Genomic DNA, 23,300 nt, shown 5'->3' on the forward strand with positions numbered 1-23,300 from the left:
TCTGTTGCAACTGTAAGCTACTCTATAACCTCAAGCTTCATCCTTTAACAAATACTATCTTTTGATGATGTATAGTTCAAGAGTGCTACATGACCTTTGTAGTTTGCATACAGAATTTACAAACAAGAAAATAACGGATTCCCTTGACACAAATTCTTAGACAGTGAGATGAAACTTTAATACTCAATTCAACAATACAAAGTATGTAATTGTTGTGACACTAGTCTAAATCCACTTCTCATATAGAAACCCATCCAAGGCATTACATTTCCCAAGAAACTCCATTTCACTCGGTTGTACATGTAGGAACATGAAAAGTCTTTCAACTGATGCTATGTAGGAACATGAAAAGTCTTGATCACTCTATCTTGGATTTTCTCCCTAATGAAGTGACAATCGACCTCAATGTGTTTGGTCCTCTTGTGGCACACTAGATTGGCAGCAATATAGACGGATGCTTTGCTATCACAATAAAGTGCAACTAGTTGTTTGTGTTGAACACCAAAGGTATCATGCAATGCAATTAACCACACTATCTCGCTATAGTGACAGCAGCCATAGCTTTGTACTCAGACTCAGCAAAAGACCTGAAAACCACTTGTTTCTTCTTGCACTTCCAAGATATCAAGGACTCATCTAAAAAGATACAAAAACCAGAGACAGACCTTTAGGTATCCACACATGCTGCCCAAACAGCATCACAATAACACTTCAATTGCAATTTTGAATCTGTACATAGAAAGAGACTTTGTCTTAGTGTCTTCTTCAAGTATTTAAGAATCTTGGAAGCAGCTTATAGATGTGGCAACTTGGGAGCACTCATGAATTGACTCAACTTGTGAACTGAATAGTTGATGTCTGGTCTTGTCAAAGCCAAATGTAACAATTTCCCAAATAATCTTCTATACAATGAAGGATCAGGAACGTCATCTCCAACTCCACTACTCAGTTTGACAGATTAATCCATAGGAACATTTGAAGGCTTACAAGCTAGTAAACCTATATTTGTCAACAGCTCAAGAGTGAATTTTCATTGACATAAGGACAGACCCTTAGTTGTTCAAGCAACTTCAAGACCTAAGAAGTACTTAAGAGTACCTAAGTCTTTAAGTTTAAACTTGTTATCCAGAAACTATTTGAAGACATTGACAACATCCACATCATTACTAGCTATCAAAATATCATCAACATAAACCAAAAGGATGATGATAGAACCTCTTTGAATTCTGGTAAACACTGAATAGTCTGATTTGGACTGAACAAAATCATGGTTGATAATGGTGGAAGAAAGCTTAGCAGACCACTATTTGCTAGCTTGTTTAAGTCCATACAGAGATTTTGTGAGCTTGCACACCTCCCCTTTGTTGCCAAAACTAGGAGTATAAAGGATATAAGATACCTGAACTTGAAGCATTGGAGTCAGATGAAGAGATAAGTGAAGCTGAGGCCAAGACTGAAGTAGAGACAAGATTACTGTGATAATCCCTAAGATAGGTAGGAGGTTTATGCACCCTAGAGGAATGTCTAAGAGGTATAGCATTCTCAACAATAGGAGGTTCAGGTGGAGGAACATATGGGAGTGGAGTATCAGGAAGTGAAGTACTAGAATGAACAAGATTAGAAAATTCATCAGGTGGTACAATAGTATCACAAATATTAAAAGTTGGAGAAAGCTCAACACAGACAGTAGGTAAAGGAGTAGTAACAGAAGTAGGAGGAGGAGATTGACCAGAAGCACAAGGATGAGAAGGAAACATGGAGTGATCAACTGGCTCAGGAGGTGGAATAGTGTTTGAAAGCCAAGATCTAAAAGGAAAAACATATTCTTTGAAAATGAGATCTCTAGAAAAGAAACATGTTCTGTTGGCTAAATCATACAACTTTTAACCTTTAATACCATATGTGTAACCAAGAAAGATGCAAACTCTTGCTCTAGGATCAAATTTAGATCTGTTTCTGCTCAATGTGGAAGCATAACAAAGGCAACCAAACACCCTAAGGTGAGCATAAGCAGGTGGATGGCCTAACAACTTCTTATAAGGTGTGACATTGTCTAATAAGGGACTAGGAATTCTATTGATGAGATAAGTGGCAATAAGAACATAGTCACCTCAAAATTTGAAAGGCAAATTAGCTTGAAATCTTAAGGTCCTAGCCACATTAAGAAGTTGTTGGTGTTTCCTTTCAATAGTGGAGTTTTGTTGAGGGGTTTCTACACAAGATAATTGGTGAATAATCCCTAAAAGGACTGTAATTCAAATTCAGGGCCATTATCTGATCTGATTGCTTTAATGGTAGAGTGAAACTAAGTAAGCACCATATTATAAAAGGATTGAATTAGAGAAGATGCATTAGACTTTTGTGATAATAGAAAAATCTAGGTGCACCTACTATAGTCATACAAAATGGTAAGAAAGTACCTTGAGCCATTTAAAGAAGGAGTAGAGTAAGGACCCTAAATATTAGCATGCACTAAATCAAAACAAGAATAAAAGGTGTGTATGGAAGTGGGAAAAGGTAATCTCTTCTGCTTGGCAAGAGGACATATAGTACAATCAAAAGTATTATTATTGATGCAAGAAACAATATCAGGTACAATAGAATGCAACAAAGCTAATCTTTGTGTAGAAGGATGTCCTAAACTAAAATGCCAAAAGCTTGAATCATCTGTGATAGATGCAGTAGTACAAGCATTTATAGAACCACCTAAACTAAGAGAGGACAAGCTAGAAATGATGTCTATTATAGATTTTGGAAGAGTGGAAGAAGATGTAGACTATAGAGTGTAGAGGCCTCCTTGCTTTTTACCCAACCCAATTATCTTTGAAGGTTGCAAGTCTTGAATAAAGCAATAATGTGAAAGAAAAATGCAACAACAAGAAGGAGATTGGGTCAGTTTACTAAAGGAAAATTTGGGAATACAAAGCACATTCTCTAAGATTAGAGTAGAAGATAATTAACAGTTCCAATATGAGTAACTTTGGCAACATCTTCATTAGGTAATCTAATAGAGATCTGAACAACAAATGTGATAGATGTGAAAAATTTAATCGAATGAACCATATGATTAGTGGCTCCATTGTCTAAAATCCAATCATTGGATGTGATATGTGAAGTATTAACATGAGAAGAAAATAGTAAATACTCTAAGGAATTAAAAGGTAATTTTGGAAATTGAGGGGAAGACCATGTACCTAACATCTCATGCTCTTGAAGACCTAGTGATGGTTGAGTAATGATGGTAGTAGCCTGATGAGGGTCAGAAGTGGACTCCAGTGGTGTTTGTGTACCAAAATGAGCTTGCGTATTCAACAAACTAAGGAGTTGTTGATATTCTGCTTGAGTAAGATTCACATTCTCCTCAAAATTATTAGTAACAACAATAGTGTTGGCAAAAGAACTTCCACCTTGTTGATCCTTGTTCTTAAACTTGTAGCCAGGTGGGTAGCCATGCAATTTGTGGCATTTGTCAACCACATGGCCTAAAATCCCACAATGAGTACAATGGGGTCTCCTTGACTTACCCTTGTTGAATCCTTTAGTGGAAGAAGCATTGTTTTTTATTGCCAAAGTTAAGGATTCAGTGTTGAATGTTTTTCCCAATTTCCTTTGTTTTTCAACTTGGAGCAAAAGAGAGAACACTTTGCTCAAAGAGGGAATGGGGTCCACTAGCAGAATTTGTCCTCTCACTGATGCATAGATATCATTAGGACCCATTAGAAAAGATTGAGGTTTGTGATAATTTATAAAATACATATGCTTGTGACAAGTAAGATAAGTCCCCATGACACATTTTTTTGCTTGATGACCACAGGAACAGGTCCTATATTTTGAGAGTTCTTGCCACAGTCCCTTAAATTTGGTATAGTAAGGGTCCCTATTGACGCTGGAGTGCGAAAGCATGGGCAGTGAACGGGATTAACCATTGATGGTCAAATCTTCTTGAGCCAAAGAGCAAACCTCCTTTTTCAACTCAAAAATACAAGGACCTTTCCCCTATGAAAACCTATGCAACAAATCAAGCTAGACCTCCCTTACTGTCTTGAAATAAATCACACGAGGTTGCAAATCCCTTGAAATGGAATTAAACAACCAAGCAAGAACAGTGCTATTGCACTTACACCAAGCAATATAACAAGGATGATCAATGGACTGAGGTTTTGGTATAGAACCATCAATGAAGCCTAGTTTGGTTTTAGCATCCAAAGCAATGAGAGCAGCTCTACTTGAGGTGCTGTAATTCTCTTCAGTGAGGTGTTGAACAACAAGAGGAACACCAAGATTGTCACTATTAGACAAGAAATAAGGACTGGAGGAATTTTCCCATGGTTGAATAGTTGGAGAAGTTGGAACAGAGGTGCTTGATGTACTACCACCCATATCTACAAACTCAAATTCTGGCTATCCAAAGATTGATATACTACAATCAAGATTCAAAAAATTTGAACTAGATCAACAAAGGAATAGACAATTGCAGTAATCCCAAGGTTTTCGCCACAAAATCAAAATGAATTACACTTATCAAATCAAGATCCAAATGGAAATTCAATTACAAAACCCTAAGATTTTCACCGCAAGAATTGAAAACTAAATTTCACTGGTCAAAATAGGATTCAAAAGAAGAATTCAATTTCACAAACCCTAAGTTTTTAATTCAATTTTCTTGAAATTGCAAAAGAAATTCAAGATCTAAGGGAAAAGAAAAACAGTGCAAGAATCAAGAGAAAAAATAGAGAAGAATTTTCTACTTGATCTAAAACTAAAGCACTGCAAGAAAAATTACAAGTAAGAGATCGAACTAGTGAATTCAATGAGTACTATATTGAAGCTCTCAACTAGTTCAGCTCTGATACCATGTTAGAATTCAAGCACATACACCTTCAACAATAGAGGAATTCAAGGAAACCAAAGGAAAGAGAATCGTATGTGAATGATTTTGCGTATTGAATAATTATGCAAGCTCTGTTCCTTATATACAGTAAGAGCAAGGCGGGAAAATCTAACAAACTACTAACAAACTAACTAACTAATCAATCTACCAATATAGGACTAACACGTATCCATTGTAAAATAACTAATTACCTTAGTATTATATTAAACAACTTGTAGCTTTAGAAATGCTAGTACAATATGACTTGTAGCATCTCTATTTCTTGCTTTCTATCTGTTGCAACTGCAAGATGCTCTGTAACCTCAAGCTTCATCCTTTAACAAATAGTATCTTTTGATGCTGTATAGTTCAAGAGGGCTCAATTGTCTTGGTTCTTCGTGCTTCCTTTGAGACATATCCTGAGTTGTCCATATCCTGCTTAGCATGCTTTGGTTTTCCTTGAGGATTTGCTTCCTATGCCTAGCAAATCCTCGTGTATTTTTGGGCCCAAATCCTACCTACTCTTCACTTTTCCTTTCTTTTCATTGGGCTTCTTTAATCACTAGGATTTCTTCATGTTGTTGGGCCAACTTTCCATTTATCCTTCCTTTTCTTAGGCATAAGACCCATCTTTTTCACTCTCACAGGCCGGGTTCCTCTTTATTTCATCACCTTCTTTATATTCTTTCATTTCTAGCGGGCTGGGCCTTTCTTACTTCCATGGGCCTGGTTCTTGATCACATTTTGGATCTCAATAGTCTATAAATAGGCTATTTGAACTCTTAAAAATCGATAAATAACCATTATCAAAAATTCTTTTGTGTAACCTATACTCTATTGAATCCATTTCTCTCTCATTTTTTTTCAATATTAAAAATTCTGTGATTTTTAATGAAGAAATGAATTTTTGTTTCAAATCTGAAACTCCCTAGCCATATCATAGAAAACATTAGAGGGAACAAATCCCTTACAAATAAAATACTAAATAATTTGAGAGGTAAGGCATAATACAACTATACAATGACGCTCAAGCCTGCACACATGCCCTCACAAACATGGTCGTAGGTCATCAATGGCAAGCAATAAATGGCAAATCCCTTAGCAGTCAAACCCATGCCGCAATCTCTATTCATAAACCATTTTTTACAGCTCAAGTTCCGCAAACTCAGGCTTCCCAATCCAAACACCATTTATACATTTGGGCTTTAAACACACTAACCTCAGCCTAGCCCAAAAACTATGAAACAAGACAAATGGTCCTCACAATCAAAACTTGGCCACGCATTATATATGTGGCCCAACTATTAAAATCAGGCTACTTCCATTTATCAAAGCTAACACACTCACTAGCCATCCTCACACGCGCTTCAAGAAAGCTGGAGCTGAGAATCAGCTTACTCCCGTATGTGCCGTTACTAGTGCACAAGCCTATTGGGCTCTAGGCCACCGGAGGTATTTTTTTTTTTTTTTTGGCTAGGTAATTGCGGGAGATAGAACCTCCGAGCTAATTGTTACATACGGAACCGGGTACCACTAGACTACAAGGCCCAGGTTAGGCCACTGTAGTTTACTTGCTCATCAGTCCTCACACATATATCTTGTACTGTGCACATATTTGTATAGCACTTGTATTTTATATTGAGTTCATATGCCTACCAATATAGAGGCAGTCTCTTAGTTTTCAACAAAACAATTGTTTACTTTAGAAATTTTAGTTCTTTAAGGTGATATTATTAAATATATTATTTTTGAAATAAAATTTTATCAATTTTGAAAATTAGTAATTTTCAATCTTCGTAACCTTGTAAACAATGGAATTCGGAGTGAGAAAGAGCTTTCCGGAGCGAATATCTTTGCGGAGTAATTTTCAATCTAAGCTGAAATAAAGTAAACGTGAATATATTAAGATAAGATAAAGGATAAATATATAAAAATTTATAAAAAAAATTGTATCTAGTTCTTAAGATTTAGATTTAAATATTTAGAATCATTTTTGTATCGTGTTGACAAACTGAGAACAAAACATGTTTAGTCTAAATTTTTAGGCAATGCTTAAAAGTGGTTGTTTCAAGGTTCAAGTCCAGCTGATTGTAGGAAAAAGGGAGTGTGGTTCTGCCTTCCTTGACCGATCGAAAATTGGAGGTCCAGTTTTTTTGCAGAATTTTTAAATAGGCCCAAGCCCGTGAAAATGTTTAGGGTTTTATCTAAACTTCTCTACATATAAAAATGAAACCCTAGTCACGTTTTGAAGACTTTTAGAAGACTTGTATGTTCCTCTTTGTGAGATCTTAGAGGTTTTGTATCTTCTAACTATACAAGAATCTACCGGAGCCAAAATTACAATCAAGCATCGGTAGAATATAGTTGCTGCATCAAGATCATTACTGATGGTGATCTGAAACCTTTGAGTGGGATCTCAAAGTCACAAGCAAGTCGGCTTGTGTTGGTGTAAGTCCAAGAAGAGAAGGAGTTTGTGGATTCGGAGCTTGCACGTGATCATGTCAGTAAGTTACTACTGGAGATAGTAATAGATTTAGGGTTAAATTTGATTGTAAACCCACATACCCATACACTGAGTTTCTTGCTATTGATGACATGATGTCACTTCTTTGTGGTCGTCCAGTTTCTTGGGGTACTGAACCAAGAATCAATTCTTCTGAATTCACTAAGCTTAATTCTTTGTATTTAAGGATTACTTGTCATAACATCTATCCCATTTTACATGTGTATACCGTTCCTATAGATAGATGTGCTTTTCTTTATGCTTTTGTCACTGATGGTTCCATGTGTTTTCCTTCCATGTTTATCCAAACCATTGTTGATATCTCTAGTAGTAAGGGTAAGAATCAAAAGTTGTTCTTTCCTATGTTTATATTTAGGATTTTGAGGTTTTTAGGGTTGTCTGAGTTTCCTCCTTTAGAGTTAGTACATATCACTGCCCCCATAGGAGCCACCTATCTTAGATAGCGACAAGCATAGATGAAGAGTGCTGAGCCAAACATTGGGATGTTTAAGAGATCACAAGGAGAAGCTTATACTACAGCTCATGCCTCTGGTACTATGCCTACTGTTGAGGAGACTTTTAAGCATCCAACTGCTGCTGAGGATCCTTCTGGTGGTGCTAATGATGTTGATCCTACATTTGCCCCTCCTCTCTCACTTCGTGCCATGATGGAGTCCTTTATGACTACACAGGCTACACCTGGATAGCTTCTTGATGAATTGTTGATGGAGGTTACCTCTTTGAAAGCAGATTTTATAGAGTATAGGAGTGTTTTTCCACCTTCTCCACCCTTTAAGGACTGATTTTGCCTTTGGCAATTCGTAACAAAAAGGGAGAGTAGATTTAGGACTTTTTGTACATAGGGGAAGTAGATTTATTGTATTTAAGGGAGTTTGATGTACTTTTTTTTTGGGTTTTGTTGTTTATATTTTTATTGTTTATATTTGTTTAGTGTTTATGTTCTTGATTCACAAACATTGATGTGCTTATTGGTTATGATAGTTTTTGATGATGAGGTTATTCATTAGTGATGTCTCTTTATATGTTTTGTGAATTAAAGTTTAGATATTTACGTACATTATGGTACTTGTATTTTCCATACATGCGTTTATGGTTTGTTTTCAGTGTTTCAGGAATTTACAAGTTAATTATTTCAATAGTTGTTGTCTATATTAGCAGCTAATAGTTAGTAGTTGTGTAAGAATTGTATTAGGGCAATAACTTGTATTTGGGCTGGTATTTAAATTTAAGCATTTCATTATTTATGTGTGTTTTGTCATGGATTGCTAAAGGGAGAGATTGTTAGGTTCTAAAGGTTTAGATTTAAATATTTAGAATCATTTTTGTATTGTGTTGGCAAATCGATGACAAAACATATCAGTTGATTCCAGAAAAAGGAAGTGTGGTTTTGCCTTGCTCGACCGATCGAGAATTAGGCTAGAACCGATTGAAAATCAAAGGTCCAGTTTTTCTGCAATATTTTTAAACAGGTCCAAGCACACGAAAATGTTTAGGTTTTCATCTAAACTTCTCTAAATATAAAAGGGAAACTCTAGCCATGTTTTGAATACTTTTGGAAGACTTGTGTGTTACTCTTTGTGAGATTTGAGAGGTATTGTACCTTCTAACTACACAAGAATCTATCGGAGCCAAAATTACAATCAAGCATTGGTAGAACATAGTTGCTGTATCAAGATCATTATTGACGATGATCTGAAACTTTTGAGTGGGATCTCAAAGTCACAAGAAAGGTAGCTTGTGTTGGTGTAAGTCCAAGAGGAGAAGGAGTCCGTGGATTCGGAGCTTGCATGTGGTCATGTTAGTATGTTACTATTGGAGTAGCAATAGATTTAGGGTTAAATCTGATTGTAAAAACTTCAATTCTCTTAGAGTGGATTTACTTTACCTTGAAGATAGCTAGATCAAATCCTCACCAAGTTTTTACATTGAAACAATTTGTTTCATCGGTTTTCCTAGGTCATCATATTGTGGTGTTATTTATTTTCCTTTGCTTTGCGTGATATGCTATTTGTGCTTAACCTAGATTTGAATAATTAATCTAAATAATCACTTGGTTAATATATTAGGTTAAACAATCTGCTTTAAGGGGTCTAAACGAACAAACAATATCTACTAATTCTTTGCAGTAAGTAACAATTTAAGACCTTTTGAGATAATTGTTCACGAAAAATAATCTACAAGTGCACAGAATCATAACAAGTAGTAAAGTGTTTTTAGAAAACGAATATCGAACCCATAGGGCCATAGGGATTAACTGTGTTATTGAATACCAAAATTCACTAAATTAATTACTATTTAGAAAATCGAAAATAAATGGAATGTTCTACTATCTGAATTAAATTAAACTATTTAATAAAAATAAATTTACAAATAAAAAGAATTAACAAAGCGTAAAAATCTAACAGTATAAAAATATAATAAGAATGGATCTAGAGCAGTTGATTTCACCTAACAAATCCCACACAATTTATTCTTCCTAATTATTAAATTCTAATAATCTTCCCGTTGATGATTAAATAGTATTCAATATCTTCTCTCGAATAATATCAAAAATATCTTCAACTAACAATTCCATATCTCTATGCAAATTTAATTAATTGGAGACTCATTACGTACTTTGAATTTTCTTAAAAATCACACTAATTGCGGTAAAGCATCTCTACTTTCGCTCAACTAATGGTGTTTAATTCAAAAACTAAAATAACAAATCACATCTCGGTCTGATTGTCATTCAATTGATCAATCAATAATTCGTAAAAAGAAACATTAAGCATTAAGAATAAGAATTAAACACTCAATCATGGAAATATTAAAAATAAAATAACTCAGAATATAAATTGTGTGTTCATTGCTAGACTACATCAATGCTCTAGAAAATAAAATTTAGTTCATAATAAAATTGAAAAGAAAACAAATAAAACTTATGTCTTTCATGGGAATTGGTTGATCAACATGAAGTGGCGCCCCTTTGTCCTCAGAAAGACTCCAAAGAAAATTCTTCAAATGCGGCACACCCTTTTCCTCTCAGGTTTCTCCTCCCTCTTTTTTCCCTAAAGAGCCTTTAAATAGGTCAGGAATCCTATTTCCGTTTGGAGAAAATCCCAGATTTTTAGGCTTCACTTAACTGACAATTTTGGCCCATTTAGCTTCAGAATTCGGACTTTTGGTAAACTACAAAGTTGTAGCCCTTTAATTTAACATTCGAGCCCAACTTGAATCATCTCGATTGGACATCTGAGCCCAAAGTTATGCTGAAAATACTAACTGATGTGCAGGCTGGAATCCTAATCCGAATTGGACTTGGATTTGGTGCAACTTTCCTTTGATTCCTTGCTCCAATTGGACTTGAATTTAATTGGGTTGGTCTTCTCTTGAATTCATGCCTAGTTGGATGTAAGTTGACTTGATTCAATTGGCCTAGCCCCACTTTGCATGTAAAGCCCTTGTTGATTAATCTGAAATCTTCTCATTCCTTCAAAGTACAAATGAATAGATAAATATAAATAAAAATCAAATCAAATCAAAAGAAATAAAGGAAAACTAGCAATTTTAATAAATAAGAGGATGATAAAAATCATGTAAAAATTACACTTATCAAATTCCCCCAAACTTAAACTTTGCTAGTCCTCGAGCAAAGAAAGAAAGAAAAAAAAAAAAGAACAACTAAAACAAGCTTTGCTTCATAAATTTTTTAAAAAAATTCTTCTTGCCTCAAAGATCTGCAGAAAGCTTATAATTCAAAGGAGTCATTCCAAATTAATCAAGTCCAAAAGTTAATTCAAAACTCAACTCCATCGCATTATCATTCTCACTTCATCATTAGCTTCCCGGATAGTTTTTTGCAAACAAGTAAATAAGTACGGATCTCTAAAAACTCCAAAAGCTTGCTTTTTAAATCACTCTCCACTAATATAAAACAAAATATTTCCCAGGATCAATAGGTCTTTATTAGGCTTGTGATGTATGGCTATACTGAGGGCTATAAAGAAAAGATAAGATTTAAGCAAATATATAACTCTCACTTCTAAAATATAATTTTTCTCAATCCTTTGAATATCTCAAAATACCTCTCTTCATCAAAATTTTTTATATTTTTTTATATATTTTTTTTTTACTTACTTCAAGTCGTCACTTATCTTTTGACGTGAATGCAGGCATTTGTGATGGATGCACCTAGTTACTCAACAAATCACAAACTTGAAGTGCTTTTGCATACTCATATTTCAAGTTACGGTTTGACATAAGAGTAAACATTGGCAATGAATACCCCTAGTTACTAAGCAACTCAAAACATTGGAGTAAATGGAACTTCCTACAATTTTTTTTTTTTTTTATACAAACGCTCATATATCTTCTCTTTTCTTCAACCCAGTGTAAGAATAGATCAGTTGGGTAACTAGAGATAAAGATAATAAAGAGGTAAGCTTGAAAGGCTCAATCAATTCAAAGAATGCCTAAATCACTTCCCAAGTAATATTCTGTATAATTCAACAAGTTCTAGAATAAGTAGAGACCATCCAAATTTACAAAATTCACATAAAATTTCTCTAGGTATGCACAATGATTAATGATCATATCAAATTAAACAAGATCAAGTAAAGAATTAACACTGGACTTAAGCAATGAGAATGATTCCTAAAAATTACGAGGGCAATCCTTCGCAAATAGATAATTTACGAGGGCAATCCACCGTTGTTACTGAAAAAATCCGCCCTCACAAATATATTACCAAACGACAAGAAAAGTTGACGACTTATTTTTAGCGAGGGGAAACAGTCGTCGTTAACAACTATTTGTGAGGGCCTTTATACCCTCGCAATTAGTTATTTGCACTACAAAAAAACTGTACTATTGCGGCGGGCCAAAACCACCGCTATATGTTTGAAGCTTTAGCAACAGGCGATAAACGCTACTATAGGTATTCAATTATATTAAAATGTTAGTCCTTTCGCGGCAGTTTTTGCCCGCCGCTATAGGTGATTTTTTTTTTTTTTTTTTCCTCCTGGGTTCTAAACCCACGTATCTATTACAAATAACCTATAATAATTTTAGCTCCACTAAGACAATACCACAAATGTAACTAGATAACACCACAAATGTCTTCAAACTAACATTATATTAACATAGAAATATATTATCAAATACATAACATTGTCTATAACCATTATCAAAGTTCCAAAGTATTTAAACAAATCCTTCAACACTTCCAAAAAATGCAATTGTTTAAATGTGGTTCTTTGTACACAAAAAGCCATCAAAAAATTATAGCATCTTCAATATTGTAGCACCATCATTAGTAATTGTCACGTCTCCAATATCATCAACGAGCATCTAAAACCATTAACCAAAAAGCAAATCAAAATTATACCCTTTGGCAAAACCACATAGTCCAAATAAACCACCTGTAAAAGAATGAAATTGTAATTAAAAAGAAAGAAAGAAAAAAAAAATCATTCTGGTGCTTTGAAATCATAGATTGAAAAGTATAATTGTTACCATTCAAGCATTTTCTCAATAGTGATAGCTTGACCAAGTTGAGAGAATATCAAACATGGAAATAAAACCAAGTTGAGAGAATATCAAACATGGAACTAAAAGTGGAAAGACCAACTGCATTACACAAATAGTGGGAACAATGAGTTATGGTGCTCAAATTTGCTGATAGGTAAATCTAAGTTGCAGAGTAAGTTAATAATAAGTGAGTATCAGCATGACATATTCAACAACAACAACAGCAACAAGAAGCATATGTTTTGCAGAGTAAGGTCAAGGATTTTCTTTTTCAATTTTTTTTTTAAATACATTAAAGTATTGCAAGCATATGTGACCAAGTGGAGAAAAAAATGAGCATCTTCAATTCTCTTAAGGCATATGTGTACGGTGGAATTCTTAAAACAAAGAACAAGAAGCAACAGGTTGAAAAAAAAAAAAAAGAGAAAGAAGGAAGAAGACCACATCATGAAAAATAGAAGAAAAAGAAGAAACAATGGCACAAATGAGAAAAGAAGGACAATACCTTTCAGTTGGCCTTCACGTGGAGACAACTCCAGACCTGCACAAATCAAAAACCCACTTGGTCAAAATGCTGTTTGTAGGAGAGGGGCAAGACCCATAAGAGATTGTGAAAAAAAAAAAACCCCAAATCTTTAATCATTCCCATCCTTACTAACAATATAAATACTCAAAAATAATCTTCACTATTATTTTGGTGGATTGATAATAATAGATGGCTTGAGAGAGGGACGAAGGAGAAATAAGAGAAAGCTACTTGTTTATGGGGGTAATTTGACACCCACTTTTGGCAACTACTTGTTTGTCAACTACTTTTTTTTTTTTTTTTGGTAAACCAAACCACATAATATAGAGAGCCTGCCTACTTCACTTGGACCTTACAACGTGTTATCAGACGCCTATGCATGATCACATTCTCAATCTTTCATCTAAGATATATATTTTTAAAAAAAATGTAAGGAAGCCTTAATCCTTCTCTAAGTACACAAAAACAAGCTCAAAGGCATAAAGGGTCTTTCCCTTCGACAACTCATAGCTCTTTTTCATAGCAGAAAAACCATTTCCAACACAGAAACCACGCTAGCCAAGTGCCATAGTGCAGTGATATAGACATGAACAAAAAGAAAGAGTACGAACAAACCATAACAAAATGCCGCCCAAACACAAAAATTAAAATATGCATCACAAAAATTAAATTACTTCACCAAATCCAAACCCAAATTTCACAAAAATCATTAAAAAAAAAATTAAATAAAGTATCTACACATTACACCACAAAATCCAAACCCAAATTTTACAAAAATCAAAATTGAAAATTAAACAAATAACCTAATGTTAAGTATCCAAATCCAAACCCAAAATTTCACAATAATCAAAACAAAAAATCAAATAAATAACTTACCACCATTCACTATTCATACTTTATAAATCTAGAACTTTAAAGAACTATTCACCTTAATTCGCCAAACACTTAAAACACCAAAGAGCTTCTCAGATAAAACTCTATATCACAAAAGCTCTACTTCCTACAACAATGCCAAACAAGCACTAAGGCTGAAATTTAGAGCTTTAAGAAAAAGTTCTAGAATTCTCTGTTCATGCTCTATAAATCTTGAACTTCAATTCATTGTAATATGCCAAACACTCCAAACATTGAAGAGATTTTCAGTTAAAGTTGTAAATCACAGATGCTCCACTGCTAAAGCTACATAGTTAGAGCTCTACTTCCTAAAGCAACGCCAAACAAGCACAATATGCCTATACAAATGAATGGATATGAAAATGAACTAAGAGACGTCAAATTCGTAAAAATTAAAATCCAGGACAGATCAACTTTCCCCAATGCACAATCTAAACGAATGTGATTAACCGAATTTGGATGAACTAGACATGACACAGATGCAGCATTTCGTATAAAAGAATCAAAGTGAATTTGAAGCAATTGGACATGTTATGGCAATTCCAACAGTACCGCTGTCTTTGCTCGTTAGCAGAGTCTCTGAATTCAACATCGCGCTGCCTCTGCTAAAGCAACGAGTACATACAATTGCAAGTCCTCGCGATCGAAACCTAAATAAACAAACATAAGTTTCGATTGAATCAAAGCAAAAAAACCGAAGGAATCAAGACAAAAACTCACCGGATCATTGGCGAAAAGATCGAGCGAAGCCGGAAATCCATACGTAACAAGCTTTTGGTTCAAGTACTTTGCGCAGTGGTCCAAGTTTCCAACATCAGCAAAATCGGAATGGGTATGGGTATGGGTATGGTGTGGAAAAATGAATGGGTATGGGGGTGGTAAGGTGAGAGAGGGAGAAAGGGAGAAAGGATCTTGTGGTGAGGGAGAGAGAGCCGATGGGTATGGGTTGACAGTAGAGAGATCGAGGAGGAGAGGAGTCAATGGCTGGGCTCGGCGTCGTCGGCGTCGTCGCTGGGCTGGGCTGGGCTCTGCTCGTCGGCGCCGGCGGGGTGGTGTGTGCGTGTGTGTGAATGTGAGAGGCCGTGTGAGAGCTAGAGAGAAATTTTGTGTGAGAAATGGAAATTTTGTGTGGGAAATGAAAATGTAAGTGGGAACAAATTTTTGGAGAATTTTGTGCGGGAAATGAAAATGTAAGTGGGAAAAAGTTTTTACCATCTGTCAAATTGATAACGTGTTGTGCACCACAAATACTATTATTATTATATTATTATTTATTAAATAAATCAACAACAAAAAAATATCTAATGAGTATTTATTAAATAGATAAACTATCTATTATTATTAAAATGAGCTAACATTTTAAGTTTTTAACTAAAGTTTAGCATATTAATTAAGATATAGACTTATAATTGTAAATATTTTTAATAAATTATATGGATTTTGACTAATGAACTTATAAATAAGTAAATAAATAGTTATATAGTTATATATTTATGATGACATGCCTATTAATTTTTGATCACCTTAAAATTTTGTAAGCATGAAAAATATATAAAGATAATGTAATCTAACGGTAGATTTGTCAAAATTCACATCAAATTAATAAATATAGGGTTGAGTTCAAGTTACACTTGATATAACTCAAAAAAATGTTACACCACGTAATAACTTATTATTGAATTCATATTTTGAAAATCCAACCGTTGGATTACATGTTTTATATGGTCTTAACATGCATGCCAATTTTCAAGCCAATCGGATGTAATTTATCATTTGATCTATAAACTCATTTTTTATGCATTATTTTAAATTACAAAAACTTGAATTTAAACAATTGATTGATGACATGGCTATTAATCTTTGATCATCTTGAAATTTTGTAAGCATGAAAATATATGAAGATAATGTAATCTAACGGTAGATTTGTCAAAATTCATATCGAATTAAAAAATATAGGGTTGGGTTCAAGCTACACCTGATGTAACTCTAAAAAATCTTACACCACCCAGTAACTTATTATTGAATTCATATTTTCGAAATCCAATCGTTGGATTACATTTTCTATATGTTCTTAACATGCATGCCAATTTTCATGCCAATCGGATGTAATTTACCATTTGTTCTATAAACTCATCTTTTATGCATTATTTTAAACTACAAAAACTTGAATTTAGACAATTGATTGATGACATGCTGATTAATCTTTGATTACATTGAAATTTTTTAACCATGAAAAATATATGAAGATAATGTAATCTAACGGTATATTTTTCAAAATTCACATCGAATTAAGAAATATAGGGTTGGGTTTAAGTTACACCTGACGTAACTCTAAAAAATGTTACACCACCCAATAACTTATTATTGAATTCATATTTTGAAAATCCAACCGTTAGATTACATGTTCTATATGGTCTTAATATGCATGCCAATTTTCATGCCAATCGGATGTAATTTACCATTTGATCTATAAATTCATATTTTATGCATTATTTTAAACTATTAAAACTTGAATCTAGACAATTGATTGATGACATGACTATTAATCTTTGATCAGTTTGAAATTTTGTAAGCATGAAAAATTTATGAAAATAATGTAATCTAACGGTAGATTTGTCAAAATTCACATTGAATTAAGAAATATAGGATTGGGTTCGAGTTACACCTGACGTAACTCTAAAAAATGTTACATCACCCAATAACTTATTATTGAATTCATATTTTGAAAATCCAATTGTTGGATTACATGTTCTATATTTGCTTAACATGTATGCCAATTTTCATGCCAATCGGATGTAATTTACCGTTTGATCTATAAACTCATCTTTTATGCATTATTTTAAACTACAAAAGTTTGAATTTAAATAATTGATTAATGACATGGCAATTAATATTTGATCACTTTGAAATTTTATAAGCATGAAAAATATATGAAGATAATGTAATCTGACGGTAGATTTGTCAAAATTCACATCAAATTAAGAAATATAGAGTTGAGTTCAAGTTACACATGATGTAACTCTAAAAAATGTTACATCACCCAATAACTTATTATTGATTTAATATTTTGAAAATCCAACCATTGGATTACATGTTCTATATATTCTTAACTTGCATGCAAATTTTCATGCCAATCAGATGTAATTTACCATTTGATCTATAAACTCATTTTTTATGCATTATTTTAAACTGCAAAAACTTGAATTTAGATAATTGATTGATGGCATGCCTATTAATCTTTGATTACCTTGAAATTTTATAGCCATGAAAAATGTATGAAGATAATGTAATCTAACGGTAGATTTGTCAAAATTCACATCGAATTAAGAAATATAGGGTTGAGTTCAAGTTACATTTGACGTAACTCTAAAAAATGTTATACTACCCAATAACTTATTATTGAATTCATATTTTGAAAATCCAACCGTTGGATTACATGTTCTATATGGTCTTAACATGCATGCCAATTTTTATGCCAATTGGATGTTATTTACCATTTGATCTATAAACTCATATTTTATGCATTATTTTAAACTACTAAAACTTGAATCTAGACAATTGATTGATGACATGGCTATTAATCTTTGATCACTTTGAAATTTTGTAAGCATGAAAAATATATGAAGATAATGTAATCTAACGGTAGATTTGTCAAAATTCACATCGAATTAAGAAATATAGAGTTGGGTTTAAGTTATACCTGACGTAATTCTAAAAAATGTTACACCACCCAATAACTTATTATTGAATTCATATTTTGAAAATCCAACTGTTGGATTACATGCTCTATATTTTCTTAACATGTTTGCCAATTTTTATGCCAATCGGATGTAATTTACCATTTGATCTATAAACTCATCTTTTATGCATTATTTTAAATTACAAAAGCTTGAATTTAAACAATTGATTGATAACATGACAATTAATATTTGATCACTTTGAAATTTTATAAGCATGAAAAATATATGAAGATAATGTAATCTGACGATAGATTTGTCAAAATTCACATCGAATTAAGAAATATAGAGTTGGGTTCAAGTTACACGTGATGTAACTCTAAAAAATGTTACATCTCCTAATAACTTATTATTGAATTCATATTTTGAAAATCCAACCATTGGATTACATGTTCTATATATTCTTAACATGCATGCCAATTTTCATGCTAATTGGATGTAATTTACCCTTTGATCTATAAAGTCATCTTTTATGCATTATTTTAATGGGAAGAAATTTTTATTCACTTTTGAGAGAGAGAGAGAGTACAAAAGGCTGAAATTCTTAAATTTTAGGCTACCATTTTGAAGTTGAAAGTGCTATCATTTTTTTATGGGTACAATTGTTTAGAAAATAAGGAGAGACCTTTCTTATATAGGATGTATATAAAATGTTTTTTTTTAGACTGTAAACAAAAGGTTCATCTAAAGAATACAAAGTGCTATATGTTTATACGTTTCTTTTTATTTTTCTTTGAATTTTAGAATAACTTTTATCTCCAAAAAAAATTAATATTTTAATGATTTTTTGCGAAGATCAATCGTGGCCCTCACAAATAATTTAGTGTTAGTAAGGGCATATTGTTAACCCACACAAAAAATAAACTTTTTGCAAGGGATTTTTATTGTCCCTTGGAAATAATTTGGTGGGAACATTTCCCTCTAAAATTTTTGACATTTTAATGATTATTTGTGAAGGTCGATCTTAGCCCTCGCAAATAATTTAGTATTAGTAACAGTTTTTTTTTACCGTCACAAATAATACACTTTTTGCGAGAGATTTTTAATTGTCCCTCGCAAATAATATGGAGGGAAAATTTCCCTCCAAAATATTAGTATTTGTGACGGCTATAACACATAATTGCGACAGCTTTTCTTGTTGGTCACAAATATTTCACATTTTACCAAGTATTTGCGAGGGCTTTATTTTGCCATCACAAATAAGATTTTTTGAGAGGGTTTTTTGGGTCCGTCAAAAATTCTTGGTCGCTAATAGGCATTTTTTTTGTAGTGATCAATACTAAATTTGTCTCCTTGCATCTCTGCAAAACTGAAGATAAGTTAGACAAACAATTATCAAAAGAATATCCAAAGACAGAGAAGTCATCCATGAAGACTTCTAAAAAATTTTCCACCATGTACGAGAAGATGGACATCATGCATCTTTGAAATGTGGCTGGTACATTGCATAGGCCAAAAGGCATCCACCTATATGCAAATGTTCCATATGGACAAGTAAAAGTGGTCTTCTCTTGATCTTCAGGCACGATGGCTATTTGATTATAACTAGAGTATCCATCCAGAAAACAGTAATAAGCATGCCCTGCAAGTGTTTCTAGCATTTGATCAATAAAAGGTAAAGGAAAATGATCTTTCTGAGTTGCATCATTAAGTCTTCTGTAATCTATGCTTATTCGCCATCTCGTGACTGTCCTTGTTGGTATAAGTTCATTATTATCATTTTTTATCACAGATATTCCACCTTTTTTTTCAAACGACTTGTACTAGACTTACCCATGCGCTGTCCGAGATAGGATAAATAATTCCGGCATCTAATAGCTTCAGCACTTCTTTATGCACCACTTCTTGCATTGATGGATTCAATCTTCTCTGGGGTTGGACAATCGGCTTATATTTATCCTCCATTAAAATCTTGTGTGTGCAAATTGATGGACTAATTCCTTTGATGTCAGAGATGGTCCAACCCAAAGCCTTTTTGTGTTCCCGCAAGATTCTCAGCAACTTTTCCTCCTCTACATCACTCAAAGAACTGTTAATAATAACTGGAAAAGTAAAGTCTTGGCCTAAGAAAGCGTACCTTAAATTTGATGGAAGCAGTTTGAGCTCAAGTTTAGGTGGTTCCTGTGGTGGAGATGTTGGCTAACATGATTTTAAGTCTTCCACTTTTGGTTGCATTGAAGGAGGAAAGAGTGGTGTAGCCTCCAAATATCTTTCACACTCTTTGACTTCTTCATCTTTGAATTTAACAAGTGTAGAGTGAGTAAGACATACCTCAAGTGGTAACTTTAGAAAATCAATTGCATAAGTCTCATCGGCCATGATCACGTCTCGGTCACTTATTTGAAAACAAGAATGTGTCTCGGAAGGAAATTTCATAGGCTTAAATACATCAAAAGTGACCTCATCTTCTCTGACCCTTAAAACAAGTTTTCCTTGCTGGACATCAATTAAGGTTCTCCCCGTCGCAAGGAAAGGTCGACCCAATATCAAAGGGATCTCCTCATCCTCATCCATATCAAGGACAATGAAGTCAGCCGAGAAGATGAACTTGTCAACTTTTACTAATACGTCCTCAATGACTCCTCTTGGATATTTAATAGATCTATCCGCCAATTGTAAAGAGATAGTGGTCGGCTTTACTTCTCCAAGACCCAATTTCCTGAAAACAGAGAGAGGCATTAGATTAATACTTGCCCTTAAATCACATAAAGCTCTATCAAAATAAAATTTTCCTATAGTGCAAGGGATAGTGAAACTCCCCGGATCTTTCAACTTAGGCGGTAATTTCTTTTGTAAGATTGCACTACTCTCCTCTGTCAGCATTACTATTTCATGCTCCTCCAATTTCCGCTTCTTTGATATAATATCCTTAAAAAATTTTGCATATTTAGGCATTTGTTCCAAAGCTTCAATGAGAGGAATATTAATATGCAATTGCTTAAATATACTTAAAAATTTAGAAAACTGATCATCCACATTATTTTTTCTTAATCTTTGCGGAAAAGGAATTGGTGGATCATAAATTGAAGGAGAATAAGTCTCAAAAGTAACTTCCCTGGATCTTTTGGATTTTGAAGCTTTTTCATTCTCCTTAATCTTCTCAGCTTGCTCCACTTCTTTCATATCTGACTCGGCTTCCTTCATCTTTGACTCCTCATTATCTACAGCTTCATCTTGTTTGGCATTTGTTACTTTTGGCTCCTCATATGTTCGTCCACTTCTCAATGATATTGCCTTTAAATATTCTTTCGGATTGGTGACAATGTTGCTTGGCAAAGTTCCTGCAGTTCTTTCTGTGAGCATGCTTGAGAGCTGACCGATCTGCACCTCAAGATTACGGATTGAAGCTGAGTTGTTTTGGATCACCACGTCTGTCTTCTGTATGTACTGCATGAACATGTCCTCAAGTGTCGACTTCTTCTGTTGCTATGGAAATTGTTGAGGTGGTTTAGCCTGCCCTTGGTTATTGCTCCATGAGAAGTTGGGGTGATTCCTCCATCCAGGATTGTACGTGTTCGAGTATGGATTATTTTGACGTTGAAAATTTGACATGTAATTTGCTTGTCCATAACTTGATTGGGCAAAAGGATTTCCCACTTGGCAGTCAGGACTTGAATGATTTCCTGAACAATGATCACAAACAACATTAGTTTGAATAGCATTAACATTCATTTTACCTAGTTGTTGAGACAAAGTTGCCATTTGTGCCGCCAATGAGGTAATAGAATCAAGTTCTAAAACTATAGCTGTCTTTCTTGGCATTGCTCTTTCTGTAGGCCATTGATAGTTTTTGGATGCCAATTCTTCCAGAAGTTCATAGGTTGCCTCATGAGTTTTACTCATTAAAGCTCCACCAGCTGCTGCATCTATCATAGATTTGTTTGTAGCTCCTTGACCATTGTAGAATGTTTGCACTTGAAGCCATGCTGGAAGGTCATGATGAGGACACTTTCGCAATAATTCTTTGTACCTCTCCCATGCTTCATATAATGATTCACCCTCAAATTGGATGAATGTGGTGATATCATTCCTTAGCTTTGCTGTCTTTGCGGGAGGGAAATATTTTGCTAAAAATTTTTGTGCCAACTCCTCCCATGTAGTAATGATGCCATGTGGTAAAGAATTCAACCAAACTTTTGCTTTATCCCTAAGTGAGAAGGGAAAAAGCCTTAGTCGAATCGCATCATCTGTCACTTTGTTATGTTTAAAAATATGACAAAATCTCCAAGAAATTTGCAATATAGACATTAGGATCCTCTTGTGATAGCCCCCCGAACTGGACAGTCTGCTGTATCATCTGAATGATGGCTAGCTTGATCTCAAAATTATTGGCTTGTATGGCTAGCCTCCTTATGCTCGATGTAGCTCCATTTACCGAGGGCATAGCATAATCTCTTAACGCCTTTTGCTCTTGATCGGCCATATTAGATAAAGATGTGTTGGCCTCTTTCTTCTTTTCTTTCTTGAGCTGACGTAGGTTCTTTTAATTTTAGGATCAAAGAGTGTCTGCTCTAATTTAAATCGGGGCATGCACTTTTAATTCCTGAAAAGAAAGAAAACAAACTCAGATGCACCTAATTAATTTTTTTTTGGATTAAATAAAATAAAATCCAAAGTAGTAAATATCTAGCTAGTATCAATATCAATAACAAATAGTTAATCCCCAGCAATGGCACCAAAAACTTGTTCGCGAAAAATAATCTGCAAGCGCACAGAATCGTAACAAGTAGTAAAGTGTTTTTAGAAAACGAATGTCGAACCCATAGGGATTAACTATGTTATTGAATACCAAAATTCACTAAATTAATTACTATTTGGAAAATAAAAAATAAATGGAATGTTCTACTATTTGAATTAAATTAAACTATTTAATAAAAATAAATTTACAAATAAAAAGAATTAACAAAGCGTAAAAATCTAACAGTGTAAAAATATAATAAGAATGGATCTAGAGCAGTTGATTTCACCTAACAAATCCCACACAATTTATTCTTCCTAATTATTAAATTCTAATAATCTCCCGTTGATGATTAAAAATTCCTTAAGTATTCAATATCTTCTCTCAAATAATATAAAAAATATCTTCAACTAACAATTCCATATCTCTATGCGAATTTAATTAATTGAAGACTCATTACGTACTTTGAATTTTCTTAAAAATTACACTAATTGCGGTAAAGCATGTCTACTTTCGCTCAACTAATGGTGTTTAATTCTAGAACTAAAATAACAAATCAC

The 23,300-nt window shown here is 33.8% G+C and overlaps 1 protein-coding gene and 1 non-coding gene across 2 annotated transcripts; one reads left to right on the plus strand and one right to left on the minus strand.

The window, feature by feature from the left end:
- Positions 1–20,201: 20,201 nt before the first annotated feature.
- On the minus strand, positions 20,202–21,461 carry LOC126719404 (uncharacterized). The gene has a single exon (XM_050421961.1). The coding sequence runs from the start codon at positions 21,459–21,461 to the stop codon at positions 20,202–20,204; it is 1,260 nt and encodes a 419-aa protein (XP_050277918.1).
- A 532-nt stretch (positions 21,462–21,993) lies between these two features.
- On the plus strand, positions 21,994–22,100 carry LOC126720169 (small nucleolar RNA R71). The gene has a single exon (XR_007653318.1). It is a non-coding gene; the product is annotated as a small nucleolar RNA R71 (small nucleolar RNA).
- Positions 22,101–23,300: the final 1,200 nt, after the last annotated feature.

Source organism: Quercus robur, chromosome 3 (assembly GCF_932294415.1).
Source record: "Quercus robur chromosome 3, dhQueRobu3.1, whole genome shotgun sequence".
Taxonomy (NCBI): Eukaryota; Viridiplantae; Streptophyta; class Magnoliopsida; order Fagales; family Fagaceae; genus Quercus; species Quercus robur.